General features: G+C 35.8%; 1 protein-coding gene and 2 pseudogenes across 1 annotated transcript; 1 reads left to right on the top strand and 2 right to left on the bottom strand.

Moving 5' to 3' along the window:
• The first annotated feature begins 94 nt into the window (after window positions 1–94).
• Window positions 95–7,427, top strand: LOC127443507 (fascin-like). The gene is made up of 5 exons (XM_051702188.1): window positions 95–1,009; window positions 2,302–2,458; window positions 2,972–3,093; window positions 3,508–3,678; window positions 5,774–7,427. The coding sequence occupies exons 1-5, from the start codon at window positions 181–183 to the stop codon at window positions 5,977–5,979; spliced, it is 1,485 nt and encodes a 494-aa protein (XP_051558148.1). The 5' UTR covers window positions 95–180; the 3' UTR covers window positions 5,980–7,427.
• Window positions 7,428–9,100: 1,673 nt separating this feature from the next.
• Window positions 9,101–15,844, bottom strand: LOC127443589 (serine/threonine-protein kinase pim-1-like; annotated as a pseudogene).
• A 3,343-nt stretch (window positions 15,845–19,187) lies between these two features.
• LOC127443520 (broad substrate specificity ATP-binding cassette transporter ABCG2-like) lies at window positions 19,188–25,010 on the bottom strand (annotated as a pseudogene).
• Window positions 25,011–27,247: the final 2,237 nt, after the last annotated feature.

Below are 27,247 nucleotides of genomic sequence, written 5' to 3'. Positions count from 1 at the left end.
TTTACACAAAAACCTATCAACATCAAAAGCAACCCCCCCCCCCCCCCCCTCTCTCTCTCTCTCTCTCTCTCTCTCTCTCTCATACACACACACATTGGCGCGCCATCGTGTATCACTTGTCACACCCAAAACCGCTGGTCACCGATTCACACCGAACCGTAACACCTAAACAGCTCAACAATGTCTTCTGAAGGATTAGGCGAGACTTTGGTGATTCGTTTCGGCCTTATAAACGCTAATAACAAATACCTCACAGCGGAGACATTCGGTTTTAAAATCAACGCCTCTGCGACATCCATGAAGAAAAAGCAAGTGTGGACCCTGGAGCAGTCTGGAGATCACGGAGACTCCAATGCCGTGTTCATCAAAAGCCACCTGGGAAGATACCTCGCCACCGACAAGGATGGCAACGTGACCGCCGACAGAGAGCAACCAGATCCGGATTGTCGATTCCTAGTGATCGCTCACGATGACGGCCGGTGGTCCCTGCAGTCCGAGCCCCACGCGCGCTACCTGGGCGGCACCGAGGACCGGATCGTGTGCTTTGCGCAAAGCATCTCTCCTGCGGAGAAATGGAACGTGCATCTGGCGGTCCATCCTCAGGTGAACGTGTACAGCATCGCGCGAAAGCGGTACGCGCACCTGTGCGCTAAGAGGAACGAACTCGCCGTGGACCGGGACGTGCCATGGGGTGTTGATTCGCTGCTCACGCTCGTGTACCTGGATCACCGCTACCATCTGCAGACCGCTGACAACCGCTTCCTCACGTGCAGCGGTGCACTGGTAGCCAAACCCGACACCGGCACCGGCTTTACGCTGGAATTTCGGGCGGGTAAGGTCGCTTTTCGGGATGCCACTGGCAAGTACATCGCTCCCACGGGTCCAACCGGGACCTTGAAATCCGGCAAGAGCGCGCGAGTCGGCAAAGATGAGCTTTTTGTCCTCGAGCAAAGTCACGGGCAAGTGGTGCTCACTGCAAGCAACGAAAGAAACGTTTCTACTCGCCAGGGTATGATTTCATTTTAAAACCATTAATTTTTATGATTAATATGAGTCATAATTTAGTTAAAAAATTCTGTAAGATATGTAAAATATATAAAAATAATTAAATGTATATATTTATAACAATGTAATTAATAATAATAGATTACTTTTAATTGTCCAAGATTTCAGATATAGACCATATTTATGCGAATGTACAGTAATGATAGTAAAGCAAACTAAAATTTAAGCAAATTCCTTCAGAGTTCCCACGTGTTGTTTTTATATGCATGAAAAAAGCATAATTTTAATTTTAATGCAGAAGTTATAGGAACACTTTATAGTAAGGTTGCATTTGTTAACGTTAATTACCTTAGTTAACATAAACTATCAATACAGCACTTATTAATCTTGGTTTTATATATATATATATATATATATATATATATATATATATATATATATATATATATATATATGTGTGTGTGTGTGTGTGTGTGTGTGTGTGTGTGTGTGTTTTATTATAATTAGTAAATGTTAACATTAGCTAATGCATTATGAACTGACAATGAAAAAAAGATTATTTTCATAAAATAAGATTAACCAAGATCAATAAATTCTGTAAAATATATGTTAAATGTTTTAATATTTAAATAAACATTTGGTAATTTGTATTTTGAAAACAGAGCATTATTAACCCTTATATAAATAATAATGTAAATTATAATGGGAGTAGAAGTAGTAGCATTATTTTATTATTATTATTATTATTAGTAATAATAATAATAATAATAGGAAGAGGATAATTATAGCAACGTTTTGGAGGAAAAAGTCTTTATTTTATAACCCAATGTATTGGGTAAACAAGCTACCCAACATTTTTTAAATTAAAATGAATGTTAGTTAATGCATTATGAACTAACAAAGGAATTTTTTCATAAATAATATATCAAATAAGATCAATATATACTGCAAAAAAACAAACAAACAAACAAACAAAAAAACCCAGAACCATACAAAATTTATATCAACATTATCTTTCCTCCATCAGAAAGCCTCTATCCTGCTTCACTTTGCTCTTCTCTCATTTTCAAGTCTCAGTCTCCACTCTTCCCTTCTTTTTCTCACTTCACATCTTGTGCTTCCTGTTTCCTGCTCCTTTCCTTTTGCCTGTTCATTTGTTTTTACACCTACAGATTTATGAAAATCAAAACCATATGTGAGTGTGGAGGAGAGTCTTTGTGAAACCTTCTAAACTGATTAACTTCACTGTCACAGTCTGTCAACACAAACACATTCTGATGGATTTTTGTTTTTTAGGGGTGGATTTATCAGCCAATCAGGATGAGGAGTCAGATCAGGAGGTGTTTCAGATGGAGATGGATAGAGAGACAAAGCGTTGTGCTTTTCGATCGTGCAGTGGGAAGTATTGGAGCCTCACCCCAAATGGAGCGGTCCAGTGCACCGCCTTCACCAAGTAAGAACAGTTACCTATACTTAACTAAGTGTAAAAAAAGGTTTCACCAATAGGACATGAGTAAGCACAGGGCAGGGAAGTGGATAAGCCAGTATGTATCTGAAAGGCATGTTGACAAAGCTATTAGTGGTGAGACTGTTTGCAGAGTTAAACTTATTAAAAAGTCAAGAGGCATATTTTTTACACTGTAAAAAGTGGTAACCTACAATAGTTATCTTAATGTAGTCAGGTTGATTCAGACATGTCAAAGAATATTTTTTATATGTACTTTCAGAAAGTACTAAACCAAATATTATAACTGTTAAACAGTCATTTTAACAGTTTATCAAGTAGAAATAGATCCTTAGTTAATGTAACATTTGCAGGCTATACATTTTTACAGTGTATTAAACATTTGTAAGTCTAAAACTGATCATGGCTATCTGCTTACTTATTTAGTTAGAAAACAATTCATAATCCAACATTCCTCATTAAATTGTTCTTTTAAGACACTGTTTTGACTGTTTATCCCAGGTCACCCAGTTGTTTCTTTGACCTTGAGTGGAAAGGGTCAAAAGTTGCATTGAAGGCCAGTAATGGTAAATACCTGGCAGCCAAGAAGAATGGCCAACTGGCAGCTGCTGTGGACTCTGCAGGTTTGTGAAAAGCTGCCATTGGTCAAACCAACAGATAGTCCTGCCCCTAACTCACTCCATTAGCTGAGTGCCACAGTGTTAACACTTTTGGGGGAAAATCAACCTATAAATGTCTTTCTTATAGTCTTTTCAAATTAAACTAGGATAGGAATTTTTATAGGATAGGACGCCCCATATTTAAATGTAAGCAAGTATGAATGACATTTTAAAGCTTCCATTTTTATTTTTCCTCACACAAAGTTGTTGTATGGCTTCAGAAGACTTGAAAGTTACTTTGAAGTATGAGCCATGTGGACTACTTTTATAGTGCTTTTCATCATATTTGGCGCTAGACTGCCCTCTTCACCATACACTTTCATTGTATGGAAACAAGCAGCTTTTGTATGCTCTGTCTGGTGTTGTCATGTTTTACAGGCGAGCAAGAGGAGTTTGTGTTGAAGCTCATCAATAGGCCATTGATAGTGTTGCGTGGTGAACACGGCTTTATAGGTTGCCGCAAACAAGGAACCGGGACTCTTGATTCCAACCGCTCATCCTATGATGTCTTTCAATTAGAGTACAACAAAAATGCTTACAGCCTCAAAGGTGAGTTATTCTCCTAGCACTACGTTTGTAACTGTCTGTTATATAATGATGGGTGGTAGGATACAGAAATAAACAATCCAGCAGTACATCCACTTTTTCAGCCATCTTGGTTCCGGAAGTATTTTTCCCATTCAGTTTTTCCATAGGAATTTTAATAAAATCCTTCATAACAGAGTTTGAAGCCATGAACCAAACCAACCAGCTCTAATGTGAACAACATTACAAATTGTAACGATATCAAGAACTGATACCATCTGAAGGATGAATGTCATTACGTAAACATTCAGCACACAAATTAAATCATGTTATGTCCTAGTGTGATTATTAAACGGCAAAGGCTGCGATTTAATGAGATAAATATATAGTGTGCATGTGCTTTGTGCTTCAAATGAGAGCACTTGTGAATGTGTGGAGACAGTGTTGTGCTGACGCCATCTGCACGTACCTGTTAAAGCTCCACCTTGGCTCATACAGAGAAAACACCATCATGAGCATCGATCACTCTGTTTGTAGAGCAAATTCACATTGTAGCACAAGGCACAAACAGAGTACATACTTAATTAATTAAATAGCAGCCTTTTGCGGTTTGATAATAATTTTGAGTCATGTAGCGACCAGATTTTCTTGACTGAAAAGCTACCATCATAACACAGAAACACTTCAAAATAAAAGCTCTGTCAAAATAAAAGCTACATTTAAATAAAAAAAGTATGACAGAAATATATTACTACTGTAAAGTTATGTAATATTCACTGTATTACTACTACTACTACTACTACTAATAATAATAATAATAAATCAATAGTAATTGTATTATATTTAAGCAATATCTCACATATGTGATGCTCTGTTATGCAGCACTTTACTTGATTAAACATAACTCCAATGCAATATTAAAATAATACAATATTATGTTGAAAATTAATTGTTATATTTTCATTTGATTAAAGTTAATGAATTCAGTTATATAAACACTATTTTGTTGATAAAATTGATATAAACTGTTAATATGGTAATGGACTCGGTATCGCAGAGTACCAAAAATGAAGTATCGGTAATGTGACGAGGCAGACGAGGAATGAAGATCTAAACGCAGCTTTTAATAAAACAAATATGAACAAGGTAACTCAGAATAAAAGGAAACAAAACACAGGGAACCAGGCACAGAACATGACAACACATGTGAAGACTGACAAAGAAACCAGGGGAAACGAGGGCTTAAATACACAAGGGCAAACAAGGGAACGAGGAACACCTGGGGAAAACAATCAAGGGAAAACCAATCATGAAAGGAAACTACAAAGGACTACAAAACTAACAGGAAACAGGAACAGGGAACTAAACAAGAATTTCAAAATAAACGTCTAAGCACAAAAACATGGAATGCATGACAGGTACTCGTACTCGATCTAAAAAAAATTATATTGGAACATCCCTACAATCGACCACTATTGGCATAGATTTCTACTGATAAACGATAGTTCCAAAAAGCAACTATCGGCACGATTTATCGGTAAAGCTGATGTATCGGTCTATCTCTTGAATGAACTACAATCCCATGAAGCACTGCAAATGATGTAATTAAATGACAAACAATGGAAAAATACAAACCTATTGATTTAAAGTTGCTGATTATAAGTATATAAACAGTATGTTTTTAATTTTGTTGCAAAATATTTACATATATGCAAGTATAGGCTATAAGTAGTTTGAGAGTCTAGGGAGACCGATTGGAGTCCATCATTTACAAGTGGAGGGTCGCTGCAGAGCTCTTTTGGTGCGCTTTGTTGGCTGCGATTCTCTGATTGGTGGATTGTTTCCCTTGAGGGGAAGTTTTTCGCAAGACATTCCACTATTAAAAACGCGGACTGAAGTCTTCAGCAGAAGCATATGCCATTGATTAACAAACTTAAAGCTCTTGTTAGGACTGTTTTATTATAAGTTATCATTAAAAATCTATTCAATCTATTGAAAAAAAAAAGAAATGGTATTTTTACTTACGGAACCAGACTGTTGTGATCTATTATGAGGTAGTTTGATGATATGCATCCACCTTCGCCATTATTTACTATTTCTCTTTTATTTCTGTTTGCAGATGCAGTGGGAAAGTATTGGACAGTGGAGGCAGATGGGTCTGTGGTTAGCAGTAGTGGTGCACCTGTCTTTTTCCACTTTGAGTTTTGTGATTATAATAAAGTGGCCATTAAGACAAAGGAGGGCAAGTATCTAAAGGGAGACCATGCCGGTGTGCTCAAAGCCAGTGGCCAGGGCATTGCTGAAGCAACACTGTGGGAATACTGAGAAACAGTGGCACCCACCTTAATAAATCTTCACACATAAACACAAACAATGTGTGTTCTTTAAACCTGTCCTTAAACATAGGCATAAAGCACAAGCTAATAACATATACATCACACAACATAATAAAATAATTCTAAATAATCTAATGGCAAAAACACAATAGAGAGGAAAGAATAGAGTAGACTTTTTTTTTTTTTTTTTTTTTTTTGCATAATTCATTACAAACAAACAAATGCACAAAAACCTTAAAGGGGTAGTTCACCCCAAAATAAAAATATGTCATTATTTACTCACTTTCATGTTTTTCCAAACCCATATGACTTTCTTTCTCCCTTGATACACAAAAGAAGATGTTAGGCAGAATGTTAGCCCCAGTCACCTTTTACTTTGGAGGAAAAAAAGATGCAATAAAAGTGAATGGTGACTGAGGTTAATATTCTGCCTTACATCTCCTTTTGTGTTCTACAGTAGAAAGATAGTCATAAGGGATTGGAACAACATCAGGGTGAGGAAATGATGACAGAAATTTCATTTATGGGTGTACTATGCCTTTAAGTAAGAGAAGCACAAATTGATATCAATTGATATAATCAGACAAACTTGGTATTCTGCAATGGATATGATGTGCTTGGTTCATTTGTCTCAATGATTAACATATATAACATATTGATATGACAATGAGGTGAAAAGCTGACATGAAATCATGCAAAAATAGCAACTAAACTAAGCAGTTGAATTCAGAGGCATAGGCTTATGCAGGGTTTCTCTGTTACCTAGTAACCTCATTTCACTTATCATAACAGTGGTTTCTAGGAAATTCAGTATATAAGTGTAGTATTACATAATAGTCAATAATTTGCTTATGCAAAATGGGTATACAGACCTGTGTCATTTGTTGAGCCTTTGGGCATAAAGTTTGTTCCTGCCCGTGATCCAAAAAGCATTTTTAGAGTGAACTGACTTCTGTAATGAGGCCAGGTTTTAAATAGCACCAATGTGGCTCAGAAAATGTTAGAAATATCCCTGTTCACTTTGGAGAGGCTCTAATTTCCAAAGGAACAAAACTCACACACACGCACATGAGTGAGTCAAAAGCAAATCAAGCACACGATTTGTTTGTCAAATTGTTATATGTGGTGTTTGTGGCCATGTTTGTTTTCATGATTGTATTCTGCCAAGACTGCATTGTTTCCACTACAGGAACAACAGTGTTTTTAATGTAACAAGCTTAATATTGATATAATGTTGATTTGCACATTTTCGGCTAAAGCTTTTCCATGTGAATGTGTTGAAGGAAGAGATGATGTGTCTGTGCCTTGCTCAGTGGGATGAGATATCCTAAGGTGTGAAATTTTTTTTTTTTTTTTTAAACGTCATTTGTATTTTATGATCTTTATGTGCCATTTGCAACTGTACATCAAGAGAAAATTAATTAATAAAAAGTTGTTGTAAAGTTAACACTTATATATTGTGTTTTTATTTTAGTTCTTCAAGTAAAATTACATTTACCTCACAAAATTACAGTAATATATTATCATCAGTTTATGAAGATGCGTGTGAGCCATATAGGGTACGCTTAAAGGAATATTCTGGGTTTAAAACAAGTTAAGCTCAACTGACAGCATTTGTGGCATAATGTTGATTACCACCAAAAATTATTTCAACTCGTCCGTCCTTTTCTTTAAAAAAAAAAAAAAGCAAAAATCGAAGTTACAGTGAGGCATTTACAATGGAAGTGAATGGGTTTAAAGGCAGAAATGTGAATCTTATCATTTTAAAAAATGCACTTACATTAATTCTGTTAAAACGCATGTATTATTTGAGCTGTAAAGTTGTTTAAATAATCATTTTTACAATCATTTTAGGGTTTGTTGACATTACATCATCATGGTAATGTTGTAAATTTGGCTATAACTTTACACAGAAAAGGTTAGAAAGTGATTATATCACACTAAAATCATCTTGTGACTATACTTTTGAAACAGTGAGTATTTTAACATTTGCGGATTGGCCCCATTCACTTCCATTGTAAGTGCCTCGCTGGAAACTAGATTTTTGCTTTTTTTAAAGAAAAAGTCCAAATACATTTTTGTGGTGATCAATATTATGCCACAAAAGCTGTCAATTGAGCTTAACTTGTATTGAATCCAGAATATTCCTTTCATAAAAACAACATATCATAGAATTTTAAAATGTTATAACGTCTCCATCTTTATTACTTTACTACATACTAATATCTAACAAATGTGAATGAATATTCCATGTGGCAAAATTAATTAATAAATAAATAAATAAATAAAAGAAGAAGGAAATGTCAGCACTGGTCAGCTGCTTTCTGTTCATTTTAGACACTATGGCAATGACTGGAGGACAAACTACTACATGACTTCACTGAAAATTAAAGGGACAGTTCACACAAAAATTTCCAAACCTGTTCCAAACCTGTTTGACTTTCTTTCTTTTTTCTGTAGAACACTGCAAGAGATGTTAACCTCAGTCACCATTCATTTAAATGGCATCTTTTTTCATACAGTGACTGACTCTAACATTCTGCCTAACATTTCCTCTTGTGAACCAAGCGAGTGATGACACAATTTCCATTCTTGTGTGAACTATCGCTTTATATCATACAGTATATGAACAAAGAGAAACAGAAAGAGGGAAAATGGAAGCTGTTTGGCTTCAGTATGTCTTTTTTGAGTCAGTATTCAGCAGGACTGCAATATGCAAATATCAAGAGGACAAAGGCTTTTTGTCATTAGTGTGAATGTGTGTACATGTGTATCCATATTGCCCCTCAGATTAATAGAAATTAGAATTATAAACCTCAGTTACTACGTAGTACAACCACAGTACTTTTTTTTTTTTTTTTACAGAAAAGCTGACTTATAAAAATGAACAGTTTAGAGCAAAAAATGCATTACTGTGTATAATTAATATCAGGATAATGGAACACTTGGAGCAATATGAAGGACATGGAGGAATATCAGAACAGTGCTGCTGCCTAGTGGCTATAAACACTCATACATAAATTTCCTAAGCAAGAACCAAAACAACCTTCACATGCATTCACATACAAACATACACACTCACAAAGAGGCTACTACACATTTTGGGAAAACAATGATTGAATTTTATTATTGTGATCAAAATATTCAGCACTAATACATTCCATGCTCATGAAGACAACTTCACATGATGTAATATATGGAGACGTTCTAGTTGTCACATGGGAAAGTTTTATAAGGGCTCCATCTCAGTAACTATAAGGTTTCTAGCAGTAGTTTTGTATTTTGTTTTTCAAACACCTAGTTCAAAACAAACTTATATTGGAATATTTTTTTGTGAATTATATAATCCTCAGAAAAAAAAATTATCATCATCATCTCTTTGTAATACTTAAACTAAGTATAAACAGTATAGGATCGATTACTTCTGAAATATAATCCAGTACTGATTAAAAATTAGTGACATTAATTTTAATCAGCAAATTAATCTTTTAGATTACACTTTTAGGTAATCTAATCTGATTAATTTCAGATTAATCATGTTTTGATAAATCTGATCATTAATTTGAAATGTATTGTAACAAATGTATTAACACGTTCTATAAACATTAGTAAACATGAAATCCGATAGCAACTTGATATTTGTCAGTGGTGTAAAACAAAAAGGTACTTAAAAGTTCATGAAAAACGAACACTATATTACCATAAATGGAAGACAATGACTACATTTACATGCACAGCAATATCACCTAATTTAATCAGAATAAGGCAATATTCACTTTGCTGATGTGTCATGTTTACAGTGAAGCATTCTGTGCCATCGATGATAAAAACCTTTTTTTTTTTACAAAAACTACTGGTAAGCTTTTACAGGAACCTCAAGGGCAGTCATGACATGGAGTTTTGTGTAGCCATAACAGGAACATCTGTGATGGCCATGATTGGGGCAGCTATGGCAGGATTATACGTGGTCACCATGACAAGACTCTCTGGGCAGCTGTAAGTGTATGCTCTGGGGCAGCCATGACAGGAAACTTTAGTACAGCCATAGCAGAAACAATTGGGGCAGCCATGATAGGAACCTATGGATCTGCCATTAACGGAACCTTAAGAGAAGTCGTGACAGGAACCTCTCGGCAGCTGTAGCAAGAACCTCTGAGTGGCTGTAACAGTAACCTCTTGGGCAGCCATCACAGGAAACTTTGGTGCAGCCATGGGAGGAACCTCTGTGGTGACCATGAAAGGAACATTGGTGTAGAGATGACAGTTTGCTCTGAGGCAACCATGACAGGAAGCTTTGGGGCAGCCATAATAGGAACCTCTGGGGTGGCCATAATAAAAACATAGAAGGGTTTTTACAGAATCCACTGGGCAGCTTTTGCAGGAACTTCAAAGGCAGCCATGACAGGGAGCTCTGGGCTGGCTTTGATAAGTACCTATAGGTCAGCTTTACAGGAACCTTTGGGGCAGCCTTGACAGGAGTGTCTGGGCAGCCATAACAAGATCCTCTTAAACTGCTGTAGGCCATTACAAGAAACCTCTGAGCTGCCGTAGCAGAAGCCTTTGGACAGCTGTGACAGAAACCTCTGGAGTGGCCTTCATAGAAACCTCTGGGACGGCCATTAAAAAACATTACATGGAGCTTTGTGCAGCCATAGCAGTAACCTCTGTGATCAACTTGATAGGAACCTCTGGGGTAAGAGCCTATGGGTCAGCCTTACAGGAACCTTTGGGGTGGTTATAATAGGAACCTCTGGGCCAGGCGTGATAAAAACCTTTGAAAGTTTTAAAGAAACCACTGGGCAGCTTCTACAGGAAACCTCAAGGGAAGCCATGATATTGAGTTTTGTGCAGCCATAGCAAGAACCTCTGGGCAGCCATCCTAAGAACATGCAGGTCAGCCTTACAAGAACCTTTGAGCAGTCGAGGCAGGAACGACTGGGTGGCCTTAGCAGGAGCCTCTTTGTGGTAGACAGAAACATCTAGGCGGTTGTGACAGATACAACTGGCAGCTTTTACAGAAACCTCAAGGGCAGCCATGAAAGTGAGCTCTAGGCGGCCATAGCAGGAACCTCTGTGCGCCTGTGGCCGGAACCTCTGGACGGCTGTGACAGGAGCCTTTAGGGCAGCAATGACAGGGAGCTCTGGGTGGCTATGGTAGGAATCTCTTTGACAGCTTTGGGAATGTCTTTGAGTGTCCTCATGGTGGAGAGACAGGGGAATGGTGCAGTCCCATGCAGTGGCAAGCAAACAAACTATATACACTATGTACACATCCCTAGAAAAGCAATAACGCCAGTCGCAAAAATTGCTGTCTCACTCCAAGGTGCCAGATGCAACCAGGGCATGCCAGCCTCGCCAGACGCAAAGGCAGGAGGGATGAAGAGGCCACGCATGTAAGCCCGCCAAACATAAAGCTGACATAAACAGGAAAGAGGGTGGCAGCCGTGACAGGGAGACCTTTTCTCTGTTTTGCCACAATTTATGTGGTGACCTGAAACAAAAACAGAAATAAGGTTTATTGTTTAAATACATTACACTTAATTACACATTTAAACACTGTTTAAATATAATTTACATATAATACCATATATAAACAATGTTTAAACAACATAAAAATATAAAACAAATGCACAAAAATAGAGGCAACTCTCTTAAAGAACAGAATTTCACATTTTATAACTTGAGAAAGCATATGTCATAAGGTATACACATACAACTTGTCAGCTGTGCAGTGTATTTGGATAGATAATATGACATAAAAGCATAAGAAAGCTACGGTGGCCAGGAAGTGCACAACACAGCTAAATCGGCAAAGTAAATAAAAGCTGATAACACAACGGAAATAAGAAACAACACAAGAGATAAAGCCACAACACAAGAAAATAAGGCCACAACACAATGAAAAAGCCATGGCACAATGGAATTAAGCCACAACACAGCTAAATATTTTTAAGTTTTTTGTACATAATCTGATAACCAAACTAAATAAATAAAAAATAAAAAATAATAAAAAATGATTCAAAATCTTTAAAATGTAAATATTATTTTCAAAATTATTTTTAGTTGATCTTAGGCTCAATACCTTAAACCAGTCATGGCGAAGTATCTTCTCCAGACCCATCTGCCGCTTTGGCTCATTCTGCAGGAGAGCCTGAATCAAATGGCTGCATTCTGTGCAGAGAGATGAGAGGGACTGATTATTACCATAAACACCTGCTATATTTAATCATGTTGTTCTAAGCTGTAAGATCTCACTTAAGGTCGTAATATCAGGAAAAATTCCTGCATTATCCATATGGCTATCCTTTATGCAGATATTATTTTTCCTGCCTGCTTCTTTGTAAATCTTTTGTAAAATTACAATTGGTTTTCTTTGGTGTGATTAAGATCTCACCTCTTGACGAGCCAGCCTTTGACCAGCATTTGGCAACCATCATGTGCAGGTCAATGCCATGTGGATAATGCCCACAGACCATCAGGAAGAGGAGCATTCCCAATGACCAGACGGTCGCTAGCTTGCCATTGTACTTGCCCTTCGCTGAATATTCAGGAGGGCAGTACCGTTGTGTGCCTATAGGAAAGAGATTTTGTCAGATGTGTATGTTTTCACTGTATCAATTAACATGTAAGAAATAACTGATGTGTGTGTTTTTAAACATTGGTTCCTATTCGATAGAACAGAAAACTTTAGCTTGGCTCTATCTGAAAGCTGTCATCCAGGGCTTAGTGACATTGTCACTAGAGTTTAATCATATCGAATCAAATCACTGTATTGACACTCCACAATATACATGAGTGTAATGGTGACATACAAAGACACATATGATTAAAAATGTCCCAAAACACAGCTTTGAGGGATTATACTCACCTATGAATGTCATGTAGGCACTCTTTCTAAGGAGGTCCCTGCATCCATAGTCAATCAGCTTTACCTCCAGGGTGTTGCTGTTGACAATGAGGTTCTCGAGCTTGATGTCCCGGTGCAGCACTCCATGGCGACAGCATATATCAGCAGCTAGCACGGCCTGCCTCATGACAGACCGCGCTAGCCCTTCATGCAGTCTGCCACCATGGTGCTGCACAAACTCAAACAAATCCTCACAAGGTGAGGGACGCTCAAGCACCATGATATAAAATTCAGCCTGCTCCTCCCAATCCAGCAGCTAAATTATATTGGCGCAGCTGGGGCCCCGGTTAGCCAGGATGGTCAGAGCCACTTCTGTGGGAAGAGGTTCGGGATGATCAGGATGATCAGGCTAGAAAAAAGACAATTATTATGATGGCTTATAAAGATTTAGTCTTGGACCAATTTTTGTCGATGGTAGTTTGTATAGTCAAAATCTTTTGTAGCATGTGGTTAACATTCATATAAGATGTTTTAAATTGAAAACAGTGACTGAGAGATGCCTGCTTACTATGCTGATGTACTCCTCATAAAACTTCCTGACCAGTTTCACAGCCACCTGATCAACAAAACAAGAAATAGGGATTTGTGTGAGAATTAGTTACAATTAACATGTGTGTAGAGGTCAATTCATTTCAGTCATAAATCTTGAACAGACTTATAAAGTTTTATGAATTTAAAAGTAGCCTTTGTAGAGCTTGTTTGGTCAGTCTAAACAGGTCAAGTGGACATGAGATACATTAAGAAGTATTGTAGAGAATAGAGTGAGATAAAAGGATGAAGATGAGACAGATGATATAAGTAAATAAAAACAATACCTTCAAGCCATCCTTAAGGCGAACCCCTTCGTAGACAGCTCCAAACCCTTCTTGTCCCAGCTTTTTGCCGACATGATATTAGCTAAAAATGTTTGTTAAAAGATAAATAATGCAGTTGACAAGAAATTTTAAACAGTGACTGCAGTCTTGCAGAGTGACATGCCATACGTCATCTACAGCGGTATTTAAATTTTTTTTTCCAATTTTTCATCTGGACAGGAAAGACAATGTCTAGAAGACGACTTAAAAACGCTAGTACTGTTTTGCAGATAATGAAAGAAGAGCATATTTGTGTGATTTATTTGGGATTGTGTCAGTAAACTCCCAGATAAACTTGTGTCCACAGCTTTACTGTCCAGCTGTCCTGTAGGAGGACACACAGCATCCCCTGCTGCCCAACAAGCTGGACCGTTCTGGTGGTCTGGAGTAGGAGGGACCTCAGGGTGAGTGGCATGAGGTTCCTCTGCCGTGGCTTCCACAGGGTCACTGTGAGGAGCAGTGTCCTGATGATCAAAGCCCTCTACAGTGATTTGCTGTAGAGAATTCTGATCTAATGAGGGATATAGAAACCAAAAGCTTGTTTTAAACAAATGTAATTAATTATTGCAGTCATAATAATGGATACTTACTGTATATCTACACTGTACAAATCCTGTTAAATGTATAGTAAAAATGGCAATAGTGGCAATATATTCACTAATATATATTTGTTATTTTACCAAAACCATAAATTGAATTCATTCATATAATGTTAATATACCAACCTGAACTGTTAAAATCTGCTTTGTAGCTTAAAATACACAGATAAACACTATAATGCAGATGGCCTGAATGCGAAACGATAGATAAAGTTCATCAATATTGGCCTTCACTTGAACAATGGCTAAAATATTGACATATCTAGAACCAGTACAGTGTAAGTTCCTTAAAAATAGTAATCCATTACAAATTACTAATTGTTTCTTTAAAACTGTAATAAATTACTATTTACTTTATTTAAAAGTAATCACATTACTAATTACTTTACTTTTACGTTACTTTCTAAAACACTTTTCCGCTCAACAAATTCAAAATAGTGTCTAAATTGTTTTCTTGTTCATTGAACTGCACAAGTCACACACTCAGCATCTCACATTTCGCCTTCACAATGTCTCATTACGGGACCATAATTCATGTATTCTACATACTGTAAATAATATATTAGAAATAAGCATAATGCTATAATGTAGATAAAAGTAATTAAATTAATTGAAAGTCAGTAACTGTAATCCGATTACAATAATTTAAATGTAATGCATTACACTAATTTTTTTAACTAAAAAGTAATTAGATTACAGTAAATAATTACTTCATAATTGGATTACACCCAACACTCCACACAGTGGACAGTGTTGTACACTCATAAGCAAAAATCATCAGTAACACAAAACACTCCAATATATATTACTGGTATCAAAAATACGAGGAAATATATTTTTCTGGGTCCTCTGGGAACATCCTTTTATTGTTTTTCACCATAAATCATAAGGTGATTCATATTTTTGACTAGCAAAATTATCATTTTATTATATTTTACTGTAAAAGTATTTCCTAGCTGAATATAATATAGTTTTAACTGTCAGTTATGTGGTGTTTCATGCTTTTTACTTACCATAAACAATTGTGTATGCTACTGTACTTTTTTCACACTTGATTAACATAATTTGTCATTTTAGTTGGCTATATGGTAACTTAAATTGACTTATAGCCAAGTTACAGGGCTATTTCAATTAAAATAAAATGTTTAACTTGTGACTGTGAATGATGCGGTGACTTTTTGATGTTTTGGTGCTTTTCTAATAATACTACACTTTACCTTCAAACTTGACCTCAGGTGAACTCTCACAACCCTGGTCAGCCGTCTCACCCGATACAGAGCTGCTCTCCACCACATAAACTCTGCCAGCTCTTTGCCACTTCCAGATGATGGTGATCTTTTGCCTGCCCCTCTTGTTTTTCGCAGCGACAATGGCAGGATTTTTCCCGACCGTGTCGCTGCCGGATTCACGTGCGGGTCGCTGATTGAACTCGACCGCCACACTTTGAACCGGCATTTCTAAAGGTCTCACTTTCTGTGATCCGCGCTGACCCATGCTGCTAACTATACTGACAACTAAACACCCTCAACGAAACACAAGAAATCCAAAGACTATATACAACTGTCACGTAGAAAAGTTCAAATTCTGAACATGACGTAATAAACACTCACATCTGAGAATCTGAGAACATCAAAATATCTGCTGTTCAGTCAAATGCAATAAAAAGCACATCATTACATGAAAAGAGATTTTGTTGAACTGTGCCATACAACACATAATAAAGCATTATATATTTAAAAACATTTCAGAAAATAGGCCTACACTGTAAAAAAAAATCCTGTTAAATTTGCAATAAAAAACTGGCAGCTGTGGTTGCCAGAAGTTCAGTGTAAAAAATACGGTACCCACATATCAGGCTTTATGGGATGTAATTTTGATGACTGTATATTTTACGGTGCATTACCGTCATTTATATTATTAAATAATAAACTTGATATATTAATCATCTGAAACTGTACAAATCTGCTTTTCACATTATAATGTATTGTTAATCACCGTAGTAATTACAAAAGGGCACATGATGACATGAAGTTCATCAATAGTGGCTCTTCCTGGAGCAATGACCAATAAATATGTAGAGACAGTGCTCTCAGTGTCACTCACACAAACACTAAACACCATCAGGGTAACACATGTGAAATTAAAATAACGTAATAAACATTAAATAAATTACATCAAATATAACACAGAATACCCCAATGTATGTAACTGATTTAAAAATAAGAAGAAACATAACTATTCCCATAATATATAATGAAATGAACTGGGTCACACAGGGAATTCTGGGAACACCTGATTATTGTTTTTTACCGTAATTTTAAAAATAATTTACCGTAAAAAGTACATGTACTCTCTTGTTTAACATAATATAAAGTTTTACTGTTAATTATACAGAAAATCATATTTTTTACATTAAAAACAATTTATTTTTACAAAATTTTACAGTAAAACTACATGTATTGTCTTTTTAAATATATATATATATATATAAAAAAATACCATATATTTTAAGGAAACTACCTGTTAACCAATTAACGTTTTTTTTTAATGTCGCATTTTTACAGTCTTTTACCGTTAAAATTCTGAAAATGTTTTACAGTGTATATTTTTATTGTAGCATACACTGGGGGAAAAAATTGTTTTACCTAAAAATGTATGGAAGCCACGGAGTGCCGGTTAAAAAAAGAATGAAGAAATAAATGATCAATCTACTAATTTGAAAATTAAAACATTACCAATAAAATTGTGCATTAATAAATCATGTATTTAATTCATGTTTAAAATGCAATTAAATGTAACAATAAAATAGCACATTAATAAGTCATTTTTAAATGCACCTTTTAAACTGTATTTTAAAAAAGCATTTGGCAATTGCTTTTCTTCATTCATTTGCCAGTTGTTTTTCTTTTTCATTTTACTTTGGCTTTTCTTTTTTGTTTTACTTTGGCTTTTCTTTATCCATTTGACAATTGAGTTTAAAAATGTCATTAGACAGTTGACACATGGGAGCAACCAATGAACTTTCGACTCAGTTTTAAGACACACCCCCTCTCCCACATCCCACTCAATAGGAGATGTAAGACGGTCTGTCATTGGACGGCTTTTAATAGAGGTTTACAGTCTATGAAGCCCGTGCAAAAGAAACGAACATGAGGCATATCAGAAGTTAATGGTCACTTTTCGCTGTTGCAATTAAATACCTAGCGCAATCCTTCCCAAACGTGCACAGTGGTACGTGTCCATCATGCTTGCGCTCCACTGGCGTGAGGTACCGAGCCACTGAAGAAAGATGCTGCACCACTGGGCTGCAGCGGCTGCTAGATCCGACCTGAAGCAAATTCTTCTCTGTGTTGCCTGACCTTCCAGTTAATCATCTATTTCATATGACTTTACTGTATGACCACTTTCTCTGCTTTTTTAAAACGCAAATTAAAAGGTGCATTTAAAAATGACTTATTAATGTGCTATTTTATTGTTATATTTAATTGCATTTTGAACATGAAGTAAATACAAGATTTATTAATGCACAATTTAATTGTTAAATATAATTATATTTTTAAATGTTAATTAAATCAACACATTTAAATGTGTCTATCTATTTGTCCATTTATAAAATTGGTTTATTTATCTAAGTTTTTATTTTTAAATTAATAGACTGATCACTTATTTCTTCATTCTTTTTTAATTGGCACTCTGCGGCTTCTATAAAAATGTGTTTCATGTGGTAACATCTAAATGAACTGGTTAAGTCCAAAATATTATTTAACAAGTCTGAATCAACCTGAATACATTATTGTACACCAACAAAACTTTTTAAAGGGAGTTAAATCAGGTAGAAATACCACTTTAAGGAGTCATTTGTTAACCTTAGTTGATGCATTAGGTATCATGAACTAATATTTTTTAAAGCATTTATTAATCTTTGTTAATGTTAAAAATACAATTGTTCATTGTTCGTTCAAGTTAGTTTATAGTGCATTAAATGATGTTAAGATATACAACTTTTGATTTAAAAAATGTATTAGTATATGTTGAAACTAACATTAACCAAGATTAATAAATGCTGTTAAAGTATTTTTCATTGTAAGTTCATGTTAACTGATGTTAACAAATGAAATCATATTGTAAAGTGTTACTAAATAGCTCCTTAAGGTAACAATTGCAGGTTATCACTTTTTACAGGGTTTATTGTTAAAATATATTTATCAGATCTTTTAGTTATTTTTCCTGACCCTTTTTGTACATAATATATATATATATATATATATATATATATATATATATATATATATATATATATATATATATATATATACATACATATATAAGTATTGCCAAATATATAAAGAAAAGTATGTTTGTTCTAGTCCACAAAAATGTACAGTATGTATAAAAAGTTTAATTGAATTACTTATGTTTAATATAAATTCAATTGGAGGTCTTCACATTTTTTTTTAACATTTTTAACTTTATTTGTATGGTTCAAAATGTAATATATATATAATATAAAAGGCAAAGAAAATAAGACATTGCAGATTTATCTCTCCTGTCAGACTGAGGGTGAAAGAGTGAGATAGAGAGTATTTTGAGCAGGATTTTTGTTTTCTAAGTGCTTCATTTGGATTTAAACCAATTAAATATGATTTAATTCAGTTTTCGGTACCTATTATTTAACAAGAGCACAAAGGATATAAGTTTGTCTGTCATAATAGACCATATATTTGTAGCACCTCAGTCTGCCACCAGAAGTCCCTTGTGTTCTACATTTAAACCAAGTCCAAGGAGTCCCTCTGTTCATTTATACGTATAAAATGTGGACACTTCAAATGAAAAAGAAACACAACTAACTGAATATCAATTATAATCATAGTTGAAGTAATATTACACTCACACAAAGATCGCTCTTTCATTGATAAAGAGCTCCACTGCTGACAGGCTCCCAAACACCATATTGATGATGAGAAAGAAGAAAGCTCCAATCCTAGACACACACACACACACACACACACACACACGTTGGTGCAGCTATCATTATGAGGACTCTCCATAGACATAATGATTTTTATACTGTACGAACTATAGATTCTATCCACTAAACCTAACCCTCACAAAAAATGTTCTGCAGTTTTACATTTTCAAAAAAACATTGATTAGTATGTTTTTTAAGCGATTTGAATTATGGGGTGGGGTAGCTAGAGAACAGTATGGGGCTAGGTTACGGTGGCCAAGGGGTGCGCAACACAACCATATTAGCAAAAAAAAAAAAAAACCCCACCGGAAATAAGATACAATACAACGGTAAAACCGCACCACAATGGAAATAAGCTACAACACAACTGAAAAACTGCACCACAACAGTCACAACACGACAAAATTAATAAGGCAGAACACAACAAAATTATCAGAAAATAAATAGTTATAAAAACGCTGTACTTATTTTGATACCTGGTTGGGTTTCTACAAGTACTCTTTATGCACATAACTTCATCAACATTGGCTCGAATTGGGCAATGATGCAAAAATGATGGCACAGTACCTGCAACTATACTTGCGTATCTGCAGAAGGTCTCCTACTTCCCCGAAAATGGGCTGGATGCACTATGCAGGCTTTAGCCCCCGGTTAGATGGTGAAGCGCTCAAGAGAAAAGATCAGGTCCTCGGTCTACGCTCTCTTATGATGCGTTCTCTGGTGAACTCTTGTAGTGACTTGCAGTGGACGAGCAGCTCTCTGCATCTTCTGAGCAGCGTTGTGGTCTCTCATATATTAAGTCAGACTGCCACACGACTTAAAAAATACAGTGCATTAAAACATTTATTTTCTGTTACTTTTGTTGTGTTGTGGCTGAATTTCACTGTGCTGTGGCTTAATTTTTTTGTGTTGATGCTTATTTCCTTGGTGCTGTCTTTTTCATTGTGTTGTGGATATATTTCATTTTATTGTGACTTATTTCCGTTGTTTTTTCAGCTTTTACTTGCTTTGCTAATTTGGTTGGGTTGTGCACTTCTCTGCCACTGTAAAAAAATGGCTAAATATGAGAACTTTTGATATATATTTAGGTCAAATTTGATTCATAGATGCACAAAAAACTATTTAAAGCTGTATAACATCCAGAAAGTCTGAAGGTGAAAGTTAAAAACTGGTTCTTCCTATACGGGTCAAAATTGAAAAAGACAATGGAAGGAATAATTTGTTTTAAATTGTTATTTCTCTTAAACAATTATATACAAAAATACAGCTTTATTTTTTATTTTGTTTGTTTAGATGGTCTTAAAAAGTAACAACTTTTGGTTCCACTACCAAAAACTATGCTGTACTTATATTCTTTATCTGTCCCAGGTCGAAAATGACCCTAAGAAAATAGGATGGATGGATGGATGGATGGAGGGATAGATGGACGGATGTATGGACGGATGTGTACCTGTTCTGTAAGGCTTCAGGATGACTTGAAGGCATCTGAAAGTAAATAAGTCCTATCAGCAGAGCACAAATTGTGTTCAGAGCCATCTGTGCATACGATGTCTGAGGATTCCTGACAATATTCAGCACTGTTCTTCAACACACCACCTTCAACTAAACGCAAATACACATATTTAACCACAAACACATACATTCGTGTAAGTCTACAGGTCGACAAATATACAGTATGCAGACACACACATATAATTGTATAATATCTGCAATTACCTGAGAACAACTGTGAACCAAAGTTCAAAGAAACCCATAGCAGGTTAACAATTTACTCTCTCACACATATACACACATGCTTAAAAACCTTCTTATGACATGTGCCTGGTAGAAAGGGGATGTGGCATAGGATGGTGTCTTGCTCTTGGCTCCAAATGAGGAATCTGATGAGCCTGTGATATATTTCAGCTCTTCTGTGACAGCATCACAGTACTGAGATTCCCTGTAGAGCTCTTCTAATGATTTATCTGAGAAAAACAGAGAAACTCCTTATCATTATCCAACTTATGGAACAAAATCATAAAAACATCAACTGTGTTATATAAGGTGTATAACTCAAAGCCTCAGTTTTAAGATCACAAGTTACGATTTAAGCATTTCAATTTTTTATTTTTCCCCTTTTTCACCCAATTTGGAATGCCCAGTTCCCAGTGCGCTTTTAAGTCCTCGTGGTGGCGTAGTGATTCGCCTCAATCTGGGTGGCAGAGGATGAATCCCAGCTGCCTCCACGTCTGAGACCGTCAACCATTTATCAGGTGGCTTGTTGAGTGCGTTGCCACGGAGACATAGCACGTGTGGAGGCTTCACGCCATCCACCGCGGCATCCGCACTCAACTCACCACACGCCCCACCGAGAACGAACCACATTATAGCGACCACGAGGAGGTTACCCCATGTGACTCTACCCTCCCTAGCAACCGGGCCAATTTGGTTGCTTAGGAGACCTGGCTGGAGTCACTCAGCACACCCTGGGATTCGAACTAGCGAACTCCAGGGGTGGTACATTTAATAAAACTTACAATATGTATTTTATTTTATTTTAAATAGGAAATTGAAATGCATACTTTTTTTTTTTTTTTTTTTTTTTGTAATATGCATGACCCAGCAGTATAAAGGCCTCATATGTATAACCTAATCAATAGAGGAGAAATCCACTGCATTACAATGCTGGGCCAGTGGTCAACAACATTAATAAATAAAAGAACTGCAGTAAGTGCAATAAAGTTGGAGCAACAGAAAATATCAACCATAAATATTCTTGTACTATTAGATTGTGAGGGATGGTAGTGAAGCTATTACCCACAAACTGAATAATTTTAAGAATATTTTAGTCTTTTCTAGCTTTGTAAAAGCAACAAGGCGATGCAATATTTTATTATAATTATTATTATATAATAATGTAATAATAATAACAGGCAAAGAGCCTATAATATTTTTAGTAGTAAGTATGAGTGAGTATGACACTGAAAGATGAGTGGCACCTTTTCACTCTTTTTGTTTTGTTTTTTATACTCCAGCACTTTGTTTATTTTTTGCTTTTATTATTTTATTGCTTTCATCTCTCTTGGTTTTATGTTGAAATAAATAATACATGTAAAACATTTTTTGAAATAAGTGTTATTTAATGTTATAAATGAATACATACATAAATACATACATACATAACACTTATTAATGAGTCTATTAATGAAAAAATAAAATAAAATAAAAAAGGTCCAACTAAAATGTATTGTGGTGGTACCATGATCCAGTGATGGTATTAGATGGCAATACCATGGTACTTTGATATATACCATAGTACTATATGATAATAATATATTTACATATCATGCTATTACCATGGTTCTGTGTCCAAAAGTACATAATACTATGGTTTTGATTTGTATGAGATCTGGGTGTCATTGCTTTAATAGTCATCATTTGATCAATATGCAATTCATGACATATGTGAATATATATTACTCAGACTCTGGAAGTAGTCCATGGCTTTGCCTGCAGGGCCATCGTAAACCATCTCTCCTTTATAGAGCAGTGTCAGGTGATCAAACAGCTTGAAGATGGAATAACGTGGCTGATGTATAGAGAAAATTATAGTTCTACCACCCTGTGATAACCTGGGAGTGAAAAAGTAAGGGGTTAGATGTGATAAGATAAAGGTAACGACCACATAAGTTATTTTAGTTACCAAACAAGAGGTTATGTAGGCACGATGTTTAGTCTGACTAAATAAGTCTAAGCGTGGAGCGTAATTATTAAAGTAGGCACAAGCACATACTTGTGCAAGAGAGCTATGATGCTGTTTGCTGTGCTGGAGTCAAGGACTGTGCTTGGCTCATCCAGGAACAGAAGAGTAGGAAATGTAATTAGTTCCATACCAATGCTACAATGCTTACAGTTTAATACATTTTTGAAAGACTAATTTAACATATTCATAGAAATGTAATAATATAAAGATATATTGATTATTGATCGGCATGTTATTTAAACGTACATTTAAATTAGAAGCCTAATTTGTGTGCTTTCCAATTCACTAATTGCCTTCTGTCTAATGTATTCTGGCATAATATCTTTTGGAGACCACAAGAGGGTGACATAACATTTACTGAAGCAGGTCGCGGGAAGGACAGGCACAGGTATCACACGCAGGACGAGCTGATGTGGCGCAGCAGATGGCAGTCCAAAGTTACTAAGGTTTTCGTACTTCTTAAGAATGAACAAAGTGACATTGATGAGTTTGCAGGTTAGTGTATGAAACTGAGCAAACTGAACGATTAGATGGTGATTAATGGTGAGGTTTATTATGCAATTTCTCTTTATGTCATACTTATAGACATACTTGTAACTGAAAATACATTGTGTAGGCTATATGAAAGATACATATGCCAGACACATCCAGTATGCGAGCCCCTTTAATTAACCCTGCCACTCACACTTTACCAAAGTTGTGTTGAGAAATATGTTTGAAAAGACAAAGACTATTGTGCAACGAGCAGCCCTATTTATATCTGGAAAAATCCAGATATATCAATAATCATTGGGAAAATCCTCTGATTAGCGATGTGTGGAAAAGGTATCGACCCCAAGCCTACATGTTCCACTCAACTTTTTTTTTTAATGGTGGTGTAACCATTAAGTAAAATGTAATAGTATATTGCACCCTGAATACATGCGTATATTGACATCCTAGTCAGTCACAAATATCATACATTTTCTTGAGGTTATACCATTTGAAATATAAACTGAACAAACCTTGCCATGTCATAATTCAAATGTCATAAGGTCAAATGACCTGATTTTTAAGAGACTTATCTGACCTTGACACACAGTCATGAAGGTCTTTCTGTGATATAATTTCCTGTTTTATGATTTTCATGTCACATCCCTTGTTTCTAACGCCATACTGACTTTGATTTGGCAAACAAGCTTTTTTTAAAATATTAATAATATTTTAAAACAGAATTGCTTTACTACTTGTTCTTTTTAAGAGTTATCGATAAAAGATTGTCATTTTTTACTTACCCCACAAAATGTTTAATATTTTCATCATAGAGGCATATTCAAGTATGAATTGATTTTTTTTAAATAAATTCATAAAAAAAAAAGAAAATAAATTATACATTGAAAAAATATATTTTAAATAAATTATTGAAAAAAAAAAGTTAGTCACGTCAATGACCCAATAGCATTTTTTTTTCTAACCTTAGTGTATGCACAGTCCTCCAATCCAAGCTCTTGGATGATGCTCTCCACTTTTTTTTTCTTATCAGCGGTGGAACACTGTTTCCTTGGCAACCGCAGATTTCCAGAGAATAAGATATTCTCTCACACAGTTAGAGTGGCCATCAAGATATCGTCCTTAAAAAGTCAGACAGACAGACAGAGAGACAGACAAACAGACAGACAGACAGAGAGGCACAGAGAAAATGTTGAAAATTAAACCAAATAAATAAATGTGAATTTATTTTGAGCTCAGCAAAAAACTTCCAGAACAGGCAAACACATTATAATGACAGTCTCACCACGAGGATCCTTCCTACCAGCAATCACGTCTAACAACCTACACATACAAATAAAGGTTAGATATTTTGCATGATTGCCAGTATACTGCCAATTGTAGCTCTTCCTTTAATGAGTGTCTTATGATGTTTTGCTGCTTCCGGTTGCATCCATTCGTTCGTTGCATTCATTCCTGTCTTCGTGATTCCACTGAAACAGGAAAAAACAAAACAGTCTTAGAAGCATAAGTGCACTGTAAAATGCTTTGTCATAGCCTAAAATGTCTAAAATAACTGGTTTTATTCAAGTCAAATAGATTATTTAATACGACTGATTCAATCTGACTTTGTTATACCAATGAAAATAGTTTTTAAGGGTCAGATCAGGTAAATTACTCCTTAAAGTAACAATTGAATATTTTTATAATATATTTTTATTGTATATTTTGTTAATTTAAGGAGCCATTTCTACCTGTTCTGACCATTAGAAATTCTGGTTTCTATTTTCGTGAGCACGCAAAGCGCAGTGCAGTGCTACGCGCAATGACTGTGCACTACGCTAATTCTAAGCACAATTCTGTGTTAGCGCAAAGTGCAAGTGGGCGTGGGCGGGATTGTTTGCACTATTTGTTGGTGTATGCGTGCAAACTGTGGGTGGATTGTTTTATTTTATGATCTCATTTGAACTGGTATTTTTCTACCTGTTGTTGTAGAGTGATTTTTAAGCCACTGCAAAAGGGGCCGGTGGAAGAAGTTGGAGAGTAAAATTTTTTGACCACTTCATTATTTTGATTATATTTGTCATTTCGTTTGAAGTGAAACTTGAATTTATGATTATTTTTGGTTTAATTTTTTTGTGTTTCAATAAATTAATTACATTTTTCAAAATCAACACTGTGAATACTAGCCATGATTTGTGTGTCAGTAGATGAAAATGATTAATAATACTGAAATTCTCTATAATTTAATGGAGCGCACATCCAAATCCGGATGAGATCCACATTTTCCATGCCTATAATAGGAGTGTGTCACTGTCATTGAAATTTGCCTGGATGCAGTTAATGCACAAAATATATAATATTTCTGTTTATCTAATTCATTGCATACAGTCCATTTACACTACCAACTTCTCATGAATGTGGTGCTCGACAGGGAATGGACTAGACAGTGCCAGAGAAGAACCTCCCAATTAAATTGCACTTGACCCAACCCATTAGCACTTTGCAAGCACAATTTCCCCAAACCCACTTGCCTGGATGTAGCACATACTTGCACAAAAATATTAAAACTTCATGGTGATGCCCATTGACTTGCTTGTATGGCACTTAGCATTAGATGTTACCATATGTAGGGCACTCTTTATTTTACCTGATAAAACATGTTTTGCAGTGTGTGGAACAATAAAGTGATCTATGTATTTGACAATGATATATAATTATTAAATTATATGACATTGTTTGGGAATGTAAATAAATGAAAATTTATGGAAATAAAGTATCCATAAAGTAGATAAATTAGTCAATTAATTTAACTTGCTAAAATAAATTAGTTTAGCTCCTGCAGTGACCTGAAATTGGTTTCAACCATTGATTAAAGGTGCATTTATAGGTTATAATAAACTAATAAAATACAGTACATTTATTCATAGCATATTGTCAAATAACACATTACTTTTATAGCCTTACTCTGCCATACTTAGAATGTGTGGTAGTTCAGTGGTCATGAAAAGTAACAAATCATTCCATTTCCCGAGCGAAATAAATTCCAAGTTTTAGAGTCAATTCTCAATTATTTTTGGAATCGATACCCAGCCCTATGTTAATACAGAGTATTTTGAATATTCACTCTGTAATGGGGTCCGTGAGGGCATGTTGGAGACCAGGGAGGACGCCTATATCGCCTTTAGGATGGGCCCAAATTAACCAGCAGCCCACCGGGAAAACGCCCGGTGCTCCAGACGGCCAGTTCGCTCCTGCTGACACATTACAGTAGCTTTGAAAACGCATTCTTGTCCTATTTATGGGTTTGCACAAGATTTTGTCGTCCTCTGTAGGCCAATGAAAGTAATCACAACAGGCTGTCTAAACGAAACAATTTATCTTCGTTTAAGAGACGCCAACTTTTATGAACAAAAGTAACAGGTAAACACATCGTAAAGAACCCTAAGTGCATGGAAAGCGGCTCAATACGCGCTTGCGCAATCTGCGTTCCTGCTCCTCAGTAGTGTGTACTTGAGGCTCAAGTATTTGGCGTGGCACTCCACATAAACATGGGCGGTGTCTGCATTTATTGTCGCTCCGTGACAGATGACATACAGTTGACGTATCTAATAAACAGTTGAGCTGCTGTCGCCAAACCACGCCCCTTTGCGCTTTTAGCCAATGAGGGTCGAGCATACTTCAAGTAGGCGGGGTTTGGTGGTCGGCAAGTTAAATT

Source organism: Myxocyprinus asiaticus, chromosome 7, assembly GCF_019703515.2.
Source record: "Myxocyprinus asiaticus isolate MX2 ecotype Aquarium Trade chromosome 7, UBuf_Myxa_2, whole genome shotgun sequence".
Classification (NCBI taxonomy): domain Eukaryota; kingdom Metazoa; phylum Chordata; class Actinopteri; order Cypriniformes; family Catostomidae; genus Myxocyprinus; species Myxocyprinus asiaticus.
This window is presented reverse-complemented; position numbering and strand designations above follow the sequence as displayed.